Raw genomic sequence first — 15,704 nt, 5'->3', positions numbered from 1 at the left:
AGCACAGTCAGAAGCTTGGAACTTTGTGAAGTTCATTCAGTAAATTGTGCCATCAATAACAGTCCTGGCTTTACTTCTTATTAACCAGTGATATCAGTTAATGTCTTGGGGTAATTTTATATGGCTTAGTGAAAGTGAAATATCATGCATTATACTATTCTTGTATACAATTTTACACTGGTGTAACTCCACTGACTTCCATGGAGTTACTCATCATGATTTACACTGCATATGTAAGACTAGACCATTATCTGCCACAAATGAAGGAATATTTTGGTATTAATTATGGAAATATTAGAAGCTTTAATAAAATTGTAAATATGCCAGTTTGGGATTCTGGTCTTGTTCATACCTAAGGGCCCAATTCTTCCAACCCCTACTCATGTAAGTCCTACAGATTTTCGTGGGACCACTCTTCTGAGCGAGGATGTTTTCTATGAGTAACATTTGCAGGACTGGACCCAGATTCCTTTCTGAGAACACAGAGTTAAACCAACGAATGTAAGTCCTAAGACTGAATCAAGCCTGTTGTAGATTTTCAACAGTACCCAACATGAAATAGCTTCGTTGTTCACTGTTAGTAGTTGTTACAGAGGCCAAGAAAACTATACTATGGAAAACAGACTTTAATAAAAGACAAGGGTAGCCGGATAGAAGCATAAAGAAAGGATAAGCACCCTAACCTTTGCTGATGTGATTTCTTACTTTTTTGCCAGATTCTAAAGAGGCTGAGATTGATACTTGTTCACCTGCACAGCTAGAAGGGAACAGTGTTCAAGCAAGTCCTGTTGTAAATTTTGGGCCAACATTTTCAAACTTGGAAGCCCACTGCTATGCACCTATAAAAGTGACCTGATTTTCAGAGATGCTGAGGTGACATGGAAATAAATGCTTGATATTAGGCACCTCAGTTTGAAAATGTTGGCCTTTACTTATAAACATCATAGAATCATTGAAGTGTAGGGCTGGAGCCTGGAAGGAACCTCAAGAAGTCATCAAATCCAGTCTCCTGCGCTGAGGCAGGACAAAGTAAACCCAAACCGTCCCTATTCGTCCAACCTATTCTTAAATACCTCTGAAGATGGGGATTTCACAGCATCCTTTGGAAGCTGATTACAGTCCTTAACTAGCCTTATAGTTAACATTTTCTCTAATATCTAACCTATATCTGCCTTGTTGTAGATTAAGCTGATTACTTCTTGTCCTATCTTCAGTGGACATGAAGAATATTTGATCACCGCCCTCTTTATGACAGCCCTTAAAGACGGTTATCACATCCCCCATCAGTCTTCTTTTATCAAGACTAAACATGCCCAGTTTTTTTATCCTTTTCTCATAGGTCAGGTTTTCTAAACCTATTATCATTTTTGTTGCTCTTCTCTGGACATGCTCCAATTTCTCCACATCTTTCCTAAAGCATGGTGCCCAGAATTGGACACCGTATTCCAGCTGAGGCCTCACCAGTGCTGAGTAAAACAGGACAGTTACATCTTGTGTCTTATATACAACACTCCTGTTAATACACCTCAGAACAGTATTAGCCTATTTCACAGTTGCATCACATTGCTGACTTATATTCAATTTGTGTTGCTCTATAACCCCTAAATCCTTTTCAGCAGTACTACCACCTAGCCAGTTATTCCCTATTTTGTAGTTGTGCATTTGATTTTTTCTTCCTAAGTGAAGTACTTTGCACTTATCTTTATTGAATTTTATTTTGTTGATTTCAGACTACTTCTCCAATTTGTCAAGGTCCTTTTGAATTCTCATTCGGTCCTCTGAACTGCTTGCAACCCCTCCCAGCTTGTGCCGAGCTATGTGTCTCAAGGCAGATTAGAGCCCAACTGAATTAAATTAATCGTATAAAATGAGGAGTCATAGAGTGGAATGACGTTCTACAATGATAAATGTTTATGGTGGGTCACACAGCCACACAAACTACCTGCTTGGAACATGTACTGTTCTGCTAATAGGAAGCATGGCCAGTGTTATTTCACATCTGATGGTAATAATGATAAGTCTGTTTTCTAGAATGATGTTTTAAGTGATCCCAGGGGTGAAGAGGCATTGATGTGCAGTGATCCACAAGACAGGTGTCAGGGAATTGGCTTAAGCATAGAGCGGCCTTGATTCTGACCTCACTTATGCGAATATAAATCAGGACTCACTCCACTGAAGTTAGAATCATATCAGTGGAAAACTGGTGTGAGACCAGAACTAGGTCCATCATCTCTTCCTAGTCCAATCATTTTGCTATGTTTCTCAGCCACTGAAAGCGAAGCGATTGGTTATTGGTGGCATCACATAAATAGGTTAGCTATTTGAATTCTCTCGAGGTGTTTGGCAGCTTTTTAAAGTCTACAAGAGCAGTAGTTTGATCACATTGCATCTCTTGACAGCTGCAGAAGTACCAAGAAAGTGTTCACATAGGTTCCAATCATATAGTTTTTCCTCACGTGAGTAATTAATTTGTCTCCAGAGACTGACCAGTAAGAGTAAGGACTAGTCACATGAGTGCGGGTTTTCAGGAATGGCCCTTTCCTCTCCCATAGGGAAGAAAAAGGACAGTGAACAGAAATGGGTGAAATGGTCCACTATACACTGGTGCCTTTTCTATTTATGTGACCAAATCTTCAGCAATTGTTTGTGCACAGTGAGATAATTTTTAAGAACTATACTATCCTGATTATGCACGTGGCTCTCTGATAGCAACCTGATCTTAACTGCACTGACCAAACCTAAAGAAAGATATTTAAAAATGTGGGGAAGGGGGAAAGGAGTGGGGACAATGGCTATGAGAAAATGTTGATATCAAAAACTCTTCTGAACTCACAAGGCTTTTAAGCCCTGGCATATTGCTCTGGCTCACCAATGACAGGCAGTCAATCCCATAGTCTTGAAAACTAGGTAGGCTTTGTCTAATAGTAAAGGGAGATTGTATTAAGTGATTAACAAAAAGAGAAAACAAGTTAATTTTTTCTTTGATCATCAGTTTTTTTCTCTATTAACACTCATTGCTCTATCATCCATAGATACTGAGCTATGCTCTTCTGTGACCCATTTTTCCATTGGAAACTTATCAGGTGGCAAGTGACAATGTTTTAGAAAATTATAAAAAGGAATGGGAAAGTCTGATTTCAGCACAGGTTACTTATGTCAAAGGGCTATGTTTGATGCCTTACCTTAATTCCAAAATACTGGTGACATTCCTAGATGGGAAGATGCGCCGAATATAGTTAAAATCCCCAACAAAGAGGCTTCCATCAATTCCCACTGCAAGTGCCACAGGGGCCAAAAGCTTGTTTCCTTCTGCAAGACCATTGCAACTTGGGCAGGAGATGCTCCTTCGGCGCCCGTTCCCCATAATACTGGTAATCACGGCTGGCTGCTGAGTTAGAAACCGATTCTCTCCACTGCCTTTATGCAATATACCTAACAGTGAAGGGAAATGGAAGTGGTTACTATGATAGTTTGGAAAGTTGGCCTTTAGAGGGCCTGCTTTTAATAATTGATGTGACACTGGTTCAGGGATGTAAGGTGAAGTGCCTTCAGTTGCATGGTCTCACAACATTATAGTGAGGAGAGGGATAGTTGCTGTTTTCAGGACAGCCTGAGCACAAGCATTACTCAACTAGCAGTAAAGTTAAAGGTGTAATATTGGGTCGTATTAGAAGACACTACAGTCATTATGAGTCAAACCATTGTCATACATCTCTTTCTTCTCCCATCATACGGAGGTGGGTTAAAGGAAGGCCCCTGTTATAATGTCATCAACTAGAAAGCAAAACAAAGAGGCAAAGAACTGAGAGCAAAAGCAAAGAGGCAAAGAACCTGATAAGCCCCTGAGTTTCCTCTGCCTTCAGTTTATTTCTATTATTATATGGACTCTCTTGTGTCAGCTCTCCTGTCGTCTTCCTTCTTCGCTTCTCGCTCTCCTGCTCCCTCTCGCTGTCCTTCACACTCAGGCAAGGACAGCAAAAGAGATGAAGGGAAGAAGAAGAAGGGGGAAAAGGAAAAAAAGTCAGAGACAAGAGTAAAATGTCTGAAGAGGCTTTCAAGGGCTAGAGGGAAAGTGTGGAAGGCAGAGGAGCAACCCCATTTCTGGGGGTGGGAGGAATGTCTGAATTGGGACTGCCAACCACCCTGAGAGATAATGTGAGTCCTGCCTCTTCTAGGGCTGCCAGGGTACCGCAGCTCCAAACAGCACGGAAAAGCTGTCGCTAACAATGTGGTCAAATAGTATGGAAAATACCGTAGGAAACTATCAGCCACATGTTCATTTGAAAATCCAATTATTATATCCTTAAGTGAAGAGGTTTGTAGCACGGCCATGAGTGCAGCTATCACCACGGACAGCTGTAACAACCATCACACCGTATGCAAGGGTGGAATGCACATGCTGGTACAATGCCACAAAGCTCAACCTGCCACATAGCATCCATGGAAGTATGTGTTAAATAAACCGACTTCACTGATTTTGAACACTATACCTAGGGTTCTTGTGCAATTAACTATTCTGCAACTTGCTCATGCAAGCAACAGAAAGAAGGTTCCCGAAAAAAGTTTGCGAGGATCACAAAAAAAAGATATGCTAAAGTCTCCACCTCCCTTAGTCCTGTTGGTAAAAAAATTTGAAGAACAGTAACCGTTTTAGATCTGCCTGCATAGCTATTAGCTCAAGGCACTTAAAGTCTAAGACAGAGAGAGAGAGAGAGAGAGAGAGAGAGAGAGAGAAACAGAAGAAGTGATGACAGGAATAGACCAACAGAAATAACTGGAGAGAAAGAGAATAGTTAGCAACTGCATATTAAGTAGTTAATGGAGCTTTGCTTTGTTTTGCAATGCACAATTAACAATGTTATGACTGCAGAGGTTTTTGTTCTTTTTCAGACTGTGAGCTCTTAGGGCTAAGGCTATGTCTCCCTATAAGTCTGTGAAGCACATGGCCCATTTTAGGTGCTTGTTATAATATAAAGAATACTAATAATTAAATTGCAGAAAAATTACACAATTACATGGATCATACACACGAAGTGGTACAGTTACAACAATAAAAATAACTTGTGTGCTGAAATCTTTGACATTTAAAGCCTCTTATTGACCCACAAATGCCACCTAAACTCTTTTTGACCAGCTTCTTGGGAATCTCTGGTGGCCTAAGACTCCTTAAAATAAGTTTTTCACAAATTGACAGAGTCAGTACTTCAGTTAGCTCATTAAACTGACATAGTCAATCATAGTAAAAACTGGCATTTACCAGAGTAACTGCTCTAACATATTAAAAAAATAGTGGCCCCATTATCTAACCCCAGACTCCACTGTCTTCTCAAGCCTGTACTTGGCTCTTCTGGAAATCATTTCACCCTGGCTAAAGTCTAGTCAAGTAAATTTGATGAAAGAAACACTTAAGAAACAACTAGCTGAACCTGAGTCTACCAGAAGGTAAAAACATGGAAACACTGTTTCTATATAATTTACCCCTAGAACCCAATGAGAAGAGGGCTGAAAGTTAAAGTTACAATGAAACCTACTACCCTGTTTTCTGATGTCTTCAAAGCTGACGCAAACATTTCCACAAAGTGTCTGATGCTTGAAAATTGCTTTTACTCTCTGTGCATCTCCCTCACACCCAGTGGAAAAACACACAAAGCTCAGATCCTGTATGCCACAAGAAATTGATCAAAGTATTTCTCGTTGGCTTTTGTGTTACTAGCTGACTGTCCTGACATTTTCTGGTTCCGAGTATTGCAAGTCCCTGACACCACGGTAGGTTCAAAGGAGGTGTTTTTTTCAGGTTTGCCTGGAACAGAGTTACTGTGCAATGAACTAGAACTCTCTTCAGTTGCTAGTGCTGCAGCAACATCTTTGTGTAGCTGACTGCTTGCTGTGGCTGCAGAATGGATGTAAACATATTCACACCGAAGAACACCTAAGTTTTGCAAAATTTTCCAAAAGGACATAGTGCGGAAGCAGAGATTATTTATTGTTTTTAGAATTGACCCAGTAGGCCACGGTGGTTGGCTTTCCTCGGGTGGTGGGGTAAATGGATTTGTTTAGTCAACCTGACATCATACAACCGTTGGCTAGATAACTTGGCAGTGTTTTTTTGCAACAGATCTGTGTTATCATCAATAGGTAAGTAGGGACTTCAGAGGCCTCTTCTGATGTCACTTGGTCCCTCTGATTGCCATATCCTTGGCCTGTGTTTTAACATCTATAAAAATCATGTTTCCTGTGTCCAATTTGTGTGTGATATTATGACTATAACGGGACTGGGGTCTCCCAGCTCACCAGTTCATGTCTCTCAGTTTTCCCTGGGTTTATCTTTCAGGAGGATTATAGGAGCCAAAGACAAACACAAGGAATCAGGAAAAGTCTCAGAGAACATTGGCAGAATAAGGGGAGGAAGAAAAAGGATCAGTGAAGCAGAAGGAAATGCTGGGGAATTTAAGAATGTGCTGCTCTGTGGCAGTGTAAGAAGCGATTCTTGGAAAATGACACAATTATTCTTAGAAACAAAAACAGTTCAAACTTTACAAAACTTTCCAGAAATGTAGTGAGAAAAGCAGTGGAACTGGATTTTTTACAGATGGACAGAAGTTACTATGATGGCATGTAGTTCAGAAAACACATGGAATCAGTTAACTCACCACTCTTGACATTAAGTACATGATGTTTATCCAAAGACCAGCCCCCTAGATTTGAGGGATCTAGTTCAAAGCCTTGCAGCAGCGCTGTCCTCTTCTCCCATAAGATCAGGCTTGGGCACGTCTCATATTCAAATCCCACAGAAACTGGGGGAAAAATGGTGATGATTATTGCATAAGCAATGGACCAAAATGACTGGACAGTTTTTCAAATAGTAAAACAACTGGTTCCCAAACAGTAAGTCAACTGGTTCCCAAACACTTTCAATGAGATGGAGTGATTAGGCTCTCCTCTTTCATTCCACAATATTAAACTCAGATCTTTGACTGAATTCAACCTTGAAACTTGATTCCCTTGTACTCTGTAGGGACCTGATGACCTTTTCATTGAATAATTGGCTTTGGGAAGTGACCAGTTTGATGAGGGGAGAGTAGGAAAAATCATTAAAAATTCTAATAAAAATTCTGCTATTAAATCACAGGACAGGATTCTACTTTTAATTAGCCTGATAGTCACCACATTTATTTATTATATTTAATGGTATTTTTTTCATATGCTATATAACAGCTCATTTATTATAGAAGGCAACATCTTGTATTGGCATATATATATATATATATATATATATATATATATATATATATATACACACACACACACCCATACACTACATACATTAACCTGGGATCTGTGAATTATTGGGAGAAGAGGTGCTATCATGTGCAAGTCTTTAGAATAATGTGAAAGTGCAAGAGCAAGCAGATCTTCACAATTTTCTTTCCAGATTCACATTGCTTTAATGCGCATTTGTAAAATCCTTACATCAATTGTTTACATTTTCAGATACAACTATAAAAGTTACAAAGGTTTTTAAGGCCATTTCTTTTGTTGCTTGCTAGAATAAAGATCTCTAACTATGCAATTTAAAAATGGCTATAAAAGTGCTGGAATGACCCCTGTTAGAAAATACCATTTTAATCGTAAGCATACTACAATACAGGCAAGTACTAACAATATACACTAGATTGCAAATGGACTAGAGTATGCATGCCATTCCAAAGGTTAGAATCACTTTTTACCAACCAGGATATATGGAGACCAAATTATTCCTTCTACTAAATGTGTAGATGAGGCACAATCCAAGGATAAAATTGTATAAAGAAGGCAGAATTTGCATAGTTTGTATTTGAGCTATAGGTAAATTCTTGCAACAGTCCTTATTTCAGTATTCTTACTAAATTAGCCATTATAAGCACTACATCATCATTTGAAAGTTTTAGAGTTTGAATGTCATGACATACCTACAGCATCTGACAACCCATAAACCTTCTGACCATATGCATCAGTTTTGTCCCAGATAAATGTATATGCCAAATTAGGGGATGCCTGGAATGATTTTTGAAACAGATGCCCTTCCACTGCTACCATCAGATGAACTTTAATTAAATTCAGAGGCACAAGAGATTGGGTCATGGTGATCTTGAGCAAAGATTTGTATCCAGCAGTACGGGAACTCAGATAACAGAGCTTTATGTTAGAGCCAGGGAACTCAATTTCTTCATGAAGAACCTGGATGGAAACACAGAATAGACATATTAAACTTGCCACTGTACACTTTATTTCGAAGAGATATCTGTTTGCCCTTTACTTAAGAACTAACAACTTTCTGTGGTTGAAAATTTGTATCCTTGCCATGCTGCAGCGATACAGTTTAGGTTATGATTTCTGGATTAATAATTGTATGTCACTGTTATGTTTTCTTTTTGAAAACAGTCTGTTGGAAAAATTGTAAATAAAAACAACAGGCTTTATTGCTAGTTATATACGTAGGGGCCACAAGAGGCTGCAATTATACAAACCTGCGACTTCCACTGGCAATTGGTATAAAGCAAAAGGGATGCCAAGATGGAATAAACTAGCAATAATAATAATAATACCAGTGTAGATTATTAAATAATCCATTATCGTTTATCCCCCGGACTAGCATAAGAGAAAGTAGCTTGTGGTTAGTTGCACATACAAAGTTTTTGCAAAATTCTCTTGAAATAACCTCAGCTATAGTTAGAAATACACAGGACTTGATGTACAATGTGATAATGAGAGGCAGTAGGAGAGAGTGTAAGGTAGTCGAGAGAGATGCCTGGGTGAGATAAGCCTAGCACAGCTTCTACAAGCTTCATTAGAGAAGTCTGTCTTTTAGCTCATCTGTTAGAATCAAAACATAGGGGTACCAGTTGAAGTTCAGTGAGTGGATGGTAAAACTCTGATAATTGGGTGTACCATCTCTGATGTGTGGCTATCACAGTGAGTGATTGCTTCTACATTCTTTTCACTCCCACAAATCATACCTGGGTTTCTGGTACTATGGGATTCCGACCAGGAGCATCACTGAAGAATGTTGAAAGTGGCGATGAAATGATGACTGGATCAGGACGGACAAAGCCACTTAAATCACAGCTGGGAATGGAGTTCTCCTCAGTTTTCATCACGAGCGTATCCATGGCGTAGAAGCTATTCCATGGCAGCCATACCGTCCTTTCCTGACTCATGAATGGGGCTCGCTCAAAGTGCAGCATTAGGGAAGCTCCACCATTTGCAATCAAGTCAAACCTAGGAAAATGTGGGCTTAACATAAGAGGTGACCAGATTGAATAGTTCCACAGTGATAGCATTCCCAGCAAATGGAAATTAATGATAAGATTTAACACACACATCCTGGCTCAGGCTATTCACAATGGGAAATGGAACTGTTAACTTCTAAGCTGCTGGTTGAAATTCAGACACGATCAGCAGTAACTTAGGCTATGTCTACACAGCACACTTTACAGCGGCACAACTGCGCCGCTACAGCAGGGCCGCTATATGGTATCCAGTGTAGCCATTCTTTGTCGGCAGGAGAGAGCTCTCCCACTGACAAAGCGCTGTCCACATCAGCGCTTTTCATCGGTAAAACTTTTGTTGATCAAGGGTTGGTTTTTTCACACCCCTGACCAACAAAAGTTTTACTGATGAAAGTGCAGTGTAGACAAAGTCACTCTTACAAGTTTATTTCTTAAGTGAACAAAGGTCCATCTCTGAAAACCACTACCACCACCACCACCAGATCTGATGTTAATCAGCACCCTCGTGAACATTCTCAGCAGAAACCGCAAGAGCTTACTGAGCCTGGATACTGAATTATCTTTTCTCTCAGGATCTGTCCCCCTGGAACAGCATTGCAGTGTATGGCACTGGTAGAGAAGTGATGGGAAACTTGGGCTGTCTCCGTTCTGTGGCTCAAAGAATTTTCGTCTCCAGGACCAGTGATCTGGCACCTTTCAGAAGCACCAGAGACAACACATAATTGTTGATAGTGGAGGGGGAGGCGGGGACACAATTTAAAGTTTCTGGTGGTATGCAGCAGGGCTCAGGACAGGGCATATAAACCCTGGCAGGAATCGGGGGGCATGTGACCCCGTGTGCCCCCCCCACACACATCGCCTCTAAGAAGCACTAAACATTTACTCTTACCTCCCACCCCAAATATGATTTGCACATGTATATGTGCATGCCCATTACCCCTTGGAAATCTGTCTTCAATAAATAAAATATTCACAGATCTCTTTTGCAAGAGCTAGAAAACGGTTATTTTTTCATGTATTATATTATCTCTTGGCAATGCAATGAACTGAATTACCAGTACATGGAATAATGTAAAACAATAACATAACAGGGCCTGATTCACAATTGAGTTACTCCAGTGTTACACCAGAGTAATGCTATTGATTTCAATAGCATTTCAATAGCATTACACTGGTGTGATAATGTAGTAAAACGCTGGACTGTATGGAAATTCACATGCCCCCTGTGTTGATTAATGTCAATTATTCCAATTCAAAATTTTTGTGGACTATAGATACACATAAAACTGCAAATATTTACAGTGCATTTTCCATAGATGTTTTGTTTTAGTGCCATGTCCAATAAATTAGATAAACCATGACACTTTCATTTTTGTTTGAGCTGAACTGGTGTGCATTTCAAATCAGATGATACAAGAGGGAAAAAAGCAGTTCTTCACACAGCGGGGAATTGTCTAAGTATATTCAATTAGAATCTTTTGATTATGTTCTACCCTAAAGAAACTCTAAAGATAGTGGATCTTCAAAAAGGAAAGATAGAGGCAGAAGGGAACTTTTAACAAAATATACTGTTCTATAATGATACTTTTTTTCCAGCAGTGTGTTGGCCTGCCTCGCATTTTAAAATGAAGTATTTCTGGTCTCAGCTGGATATTGCTGTAGTCCACAAATGTTTTCATAGATACAGGGCAATTTATCTGAAAGGAAGTCTGACTACTAACACATTATTATCAAAAGTCAGCTTTTTCATATTCACTTTCCGTTAGTATTCAAAATGCTATGTGAAAAATTACTTTTGTGTTTACTTGATAGCTGTTTGGCCCAGTAGGAATTCTGTGCATGATACCACATGGTCCCACTAGATAGCACCATCTGTTAATCTGCAGAGATATTACATACTAAGTAGGTGCAGAATGAAATAACTACACTTACGTGCCATCCTGACGAGTGATGGTGTAGCCGTACTTTGGATACTTGACAAATGACACATTGACTCCAACAAGTGGAGTCCCATCTGTAGTCACTACTTGGCCTCTTATAAGAGACACAAGACTGAAAAAGAAACACAATTAACTATGTTAACTATGAAAACAAGGGTTGTGGTGTTTATAAACAGACTAGGGACACTAATCTGATCTCATTTACTCCAGTGTAAATCCAATGTATTTTGTATTTACACCAACACAACTCAGAATATTGCCCATTTATTTAATTTATTTATGTGAATACATATTGATCTGAGTTGAGTTTATATATATACTCAACTCAGATCAATATGTATTCAAATAAATTCATATTTAATCCATATAGAGAGTTCTATGAATGTTTTTATGTGGGTGGGTCAGCTGTGATTATTGAATCATTCCTCCAGGTCTGGTAGCACTTCAATGTATAGAAAAGGAATGCCACATGACTCATTGAAGTGAGAGCTTGGAAGGTCATTCTTGCAATAAAAGATTTTTGGATACATTTTCAAAATTGCCTAAATACCTACATCATATTTTCAAAAGAGCCTAGGTCCCATTTTCAAAAAAGACTTAGGCACTTAGGGCCATATTTTCAAAAGTATTTCAGCTTCTAAACTTGCAGATAGGATCCTTGTGGGTTTTCCAAAGGCACCCCAGTTTAGGCACTAAATTCCCATTGAAATAAAAACTAACAATATCCTTAGGTGCTTCAAAGAGTCTCAATAGGACCCTAAATATCTTTGCCACTTTGGCTCTGAGAGTTGGATTTACTTCTCAGTTCCACTGGTTTTACATTGGTACAATTCCACCGATTTCAGTGGAGCTACTCACCATTCACACCAGTGTCACTGAAAACTTAACGAGGTCTGTTTGCTTTCTGACAGTTGATTTTCCATTGGAGGATGTTCTCCCAACTTTTGAACTTTCATATTGTGTGACTATGAGATTGGATGCTATGGATCATCACTATAAACTACTGCTATTCTGGATATTTCTCTCTTTACTGTCAGTTTTTTTTCCTACCTGTGGCACTAAGCTCTCACAGTCAACTCTCATAATCATTCCAAAAAGAACAGAGGTGGGGAGGGGATATCTGTAGTTTTCACAACTAAATTTTCCAAATTAAGGTTTGTGTAACCTCATGCAAGTGTCTGACATCTGCAAACCTTGCCCTGAATCCTGATCTCCAATCCCTTGTTTTCACTCAGCAAGTAGGAAAACAATTGGGAGTTTGTTTTGAGAAAGGAATAAGTAAAAACTGAGCAGAGATTTCACTATTCAGTCCAAACTGAAAACTTTTCATTTTACCATGAAGCATTTTCAACATTTTCTACCAGCTTCAATTTGCAGCTACACAGAGAAGGCAGATAATGAAAAGCTTCATTTCTGAATTGACCCCCGCACTGGCAGGTCTGCAGCTGCTCAGCAGCCTTAACAGACTTTAGGTAATTTGGCAGACACAGATTCTTGACACCTAAGGTTCTTGGACTGAGTCCCAGTTTTAAGACTAGGGGATTAAACTGACCTGCTTTTTGCCAAAACTTGTCAAAATTCACTTGCATTTTGGGATAGGTATACTGCTTTATGTTATGTGTTATAGATCAGTTACCGAAGGGATGCAGACCTGAGGGCACATCTATCTTTATTAGCAATACCAAAGATTATTTTTAGACCTTTTTATGAACTTTAAAATGTTTTAAATGCTCTAATGTGAATTTCTAAGTGCACTCCATTGGCTATTAAACAAACGCGTTCTCATTTTTCTTTTATTCTGTGCACACTGTAATATTCTCTTGATATCAAAAAAACATAATCAGTTCATGAAAAGAATCCTTTCTATTGCTTTTTAATGATTACCACAGCAAGATTTCTCGACTTTCTAGGTCAAATATTAATTTCTGAAATCAGCATACTGTAACATGATATTGACCTCAATAGAAATCCATGCATGTTGCAGACCATATAATTGGGAATACTTTGGAACAAGCCGAGTATCTTCACGTTACTGGTTTTTCTCAGATTACTTTATTAATATATCAATCAATCATGCTTTTAAAATGTTGTTGAAAAATAGCCTGCATCCCATGTAATTTTTAACAAGTCTGTTACTTCAGATTCTTCACACATGCCTTTAATGTACAGTAAATTTACAAACAAAAATATCAGCAACACATGATATAGGTTCATTTCTATTTATGATTATCCACCTGCAATAATAATATCACAGATAACACAAGCTAACAAGTAAAGTATAGTGATTTTCCATTGATGCTATTTGAAGTTTTTGTTAAATCTCTTTTGTGGGCCATTCCCTCTTAAGCATGAAAATAATTATATTCCTCAAACAATTTTCTTCCTTTTTTCACATAATAGAAGTCAAATGTGAATGCAGTACAAATTAACACGGTTGTTTTTGTTCAACAGCTTCAGACCACCACGTCTTTGTCTGTGTACCAGAATAAGCAATGAGGTGAGCATCGTTAGGGGAATTATGCTATTATTAGTTGCTCCTGCAGAGTCAACAGGCGGAGCAAAAGATATTTTGTAGGATTGTGGTGCCTATTTCCTCCCCCTTCTTCTCCTCCATTTCTTGGCAATGGAGTGGCACAAAGAGCTCAGGAGGAGAGAGATCATTATAATTCATAGGACTTCCTTCCAAAGATTAAGATAGCTTTAATGTATGTAAAATTTGGGGCCTAACCCCTTGACAGCATTTCTCTGAAGGCCATGTCAGCACTTTAAGCCCCCAGTTTCAGCATTTTGGGCTTGAACACAAACGTTTGCTTCTGTCCATAATTTGGCATCTGCAATACTAGGTTGGGGTGACATTTTCAAAAGTGCCGAAGGCACAGATCCACAAAGGTACTTAGGCACCTAAGCCCCGTGTAGTGGGGTAGCTGACCCACACCTGGAGAACAGGGGTTAAAACAGCCAAGCTAGGCTGATTGGTGTAGCAGCCACAGCTATGGCCAGCTCAATTAGGGCCCAGCTGGCCCTGGTAAGAGGGCTGTGGGCCAGAAGCTGAGAGGAGTCTCACTCTAGCCCTGGTGTAGGTTGGCTGCCCGGGAGAAAAGGGTATCTGGAGGGGAGCAGGGCTGGGGAAAGGCCAGAGGAGTGGGGGAGCTCCAGCCTGGCAGCTCCCCAGGCTGAGGCCTTGGTAAAGGCCTATGCAGGTACTGGGGCTAGGAAGTGTAGCCCAGAGATAGGCAGAGACAGCTGAGACAGCTGGTCCAAGCACCTTGCCAATGATGAGTGGCCATTACAGACTACAGTCTGCCCCAGTGAGCGGGGGCTAGATGATGACTGGCAGTAGCCCCTGAGGCAAGGTGGGTGAGTGGGCTGGGGTTCCCCTAGAAGGGGAGACCCAGAGCGTGGGGGTACTGCTGGGGAAGAACCCCGAGGTAAAGGGCACCAGGGTCCAGGAGGGACACAGGACCAGCGGCAGGCTAGACACCAGCAGAGGGTGCTCCGAGCTGGAATTGAGTTAATTCCCAGCATAACCAGCAGGAGGTGCCGCACCAGTGAGTCTTCGTGTCACTACACCCCGTTTTCAGGCACCATTGCCATCTACAACCTCCCTGCTCAGCTGTCACCTACAGCCAGAGGTGGCTAAACTCTCTCAGCACGTGGACTGCTGCCTCACTAGGCACCTTTCCTCTGCCTATGCCTCAGAGCGATTCACCAGCTGGGGAAAGGCAGGCAGTCAGCTGCCTGAGTTGCATGTGAGGCCAATCTGGTAGGAGAGCTCAGAGGTTGCTTAGATCTACACAAAACAGCCAAGGGGAAGGATGAGGAGGAGGATGACCTCTCTTATAACCTTTAGGATACTCACCTAGGATGTGGGAGACCACTCATTCAGGTCCTGCCTCTGCCTAATGAGGGGAAGGGATTTGAACAAGGATGGGCAATCTCTCAGTTGAGAGTCCTAGCCTGTGGGCTATGGGATATTCTGAGGTGGATCTCCCTCAGTCTCTTCAATTGAAGTTGTCCCACTTCAATTAAATAATTAAATATTAATTGGGTAAGAAAGAGGTAGAATGACTCGAGAGTCAGTGGTTTGGGCACTCACCTGAGAGATGGCTGATCCCTGTTCAAATCCCTTCTCCCCCTCAGGCAGAAGAGGGACTGGAATTGGGAGTGAACCATGTCCCAAGGGAGTACCCTAACCATTGGGTTATAAGGGACCTTCTGTTCCTCATCCTCCATCCACTAAGATGCTCCACATGCAAGTTAAGTAGAGGAGCATCTATCTTCTCCTATTCATGGATTGTTATGAGAGACAGGCACCTCCCTGCAGCCCAGACTTGGGTGCCCATCTCCATGAGAGGGACAGGGCTTGGCACACAACCCTCTCATCCACATTGGCTATCTTGGGTGGAAAGCTGCCTAGCATGCTGGCTTTTGTGGATTGCATTCTAAGGCACCTATCTCTCCCCATTCATTGTATCGGGGGCCTACATGCCTAACT

General features: G+C 40.6%; 1 protein-coding gene across 2 annotated transcripts in view; it reads right to left on the bottom strand.

The window, feature by feature from the left end:
* The window catches only part of TENM2 (teneurin transmembrane protein 2), a 996,821-nt gene that overhangs the window by 35,156 nt on the left and 945,961 nt on the right, over nucleotides 1-15,704 (bottom strand). For both annotated transcript variants that reach the window (XM_084636387.1, XM_084636388.1), the window contains 5 exons: nucleotides 11,202-11,321; nucleotides 8,997-9,258; nucleotides 7,950-8,217; nucleotides 6,651-6,794; nucleotides 3,183-3,432 (listed from right to left, as the gene is read on the bottom strand). In XM_084636387.1, coding sequence (XP_084492513.1) covers nucleotides 3,183-3,432; nucleotides 6,651-6,794; nucleotides 7,950-8,217; nucleotides 8,997-9,258; nucleotides 11,202-11,321 — 1,044 coding nt within the window. The remainder of the gene's footprint in view (nucleotides 1-3,182; nucleotides 3,433-6,650; nucleotides 6,795-7,949; nucleotides 8,218-8,996; nucleotides 9,259-11,201; nucleotides 11,322-15,704) is intronic.

Source organism: Lepidochelys olivacea, assembly GCF_965140295.1.
Source record: "Lepidochelys olivacea isolate rLepOli2 genome assembly, chromosome: 8".
Lineage (NCBI taxonomy): Eukaryota > Metazoa > Chordata > Testudines > Cheloniidae > Lepidochelys > Lepidochelys olivacea.
Note: the sequence above shows the minus strand (reverse complement) of the source record. Positions and strands in the feature narration are given on the sequence as shown.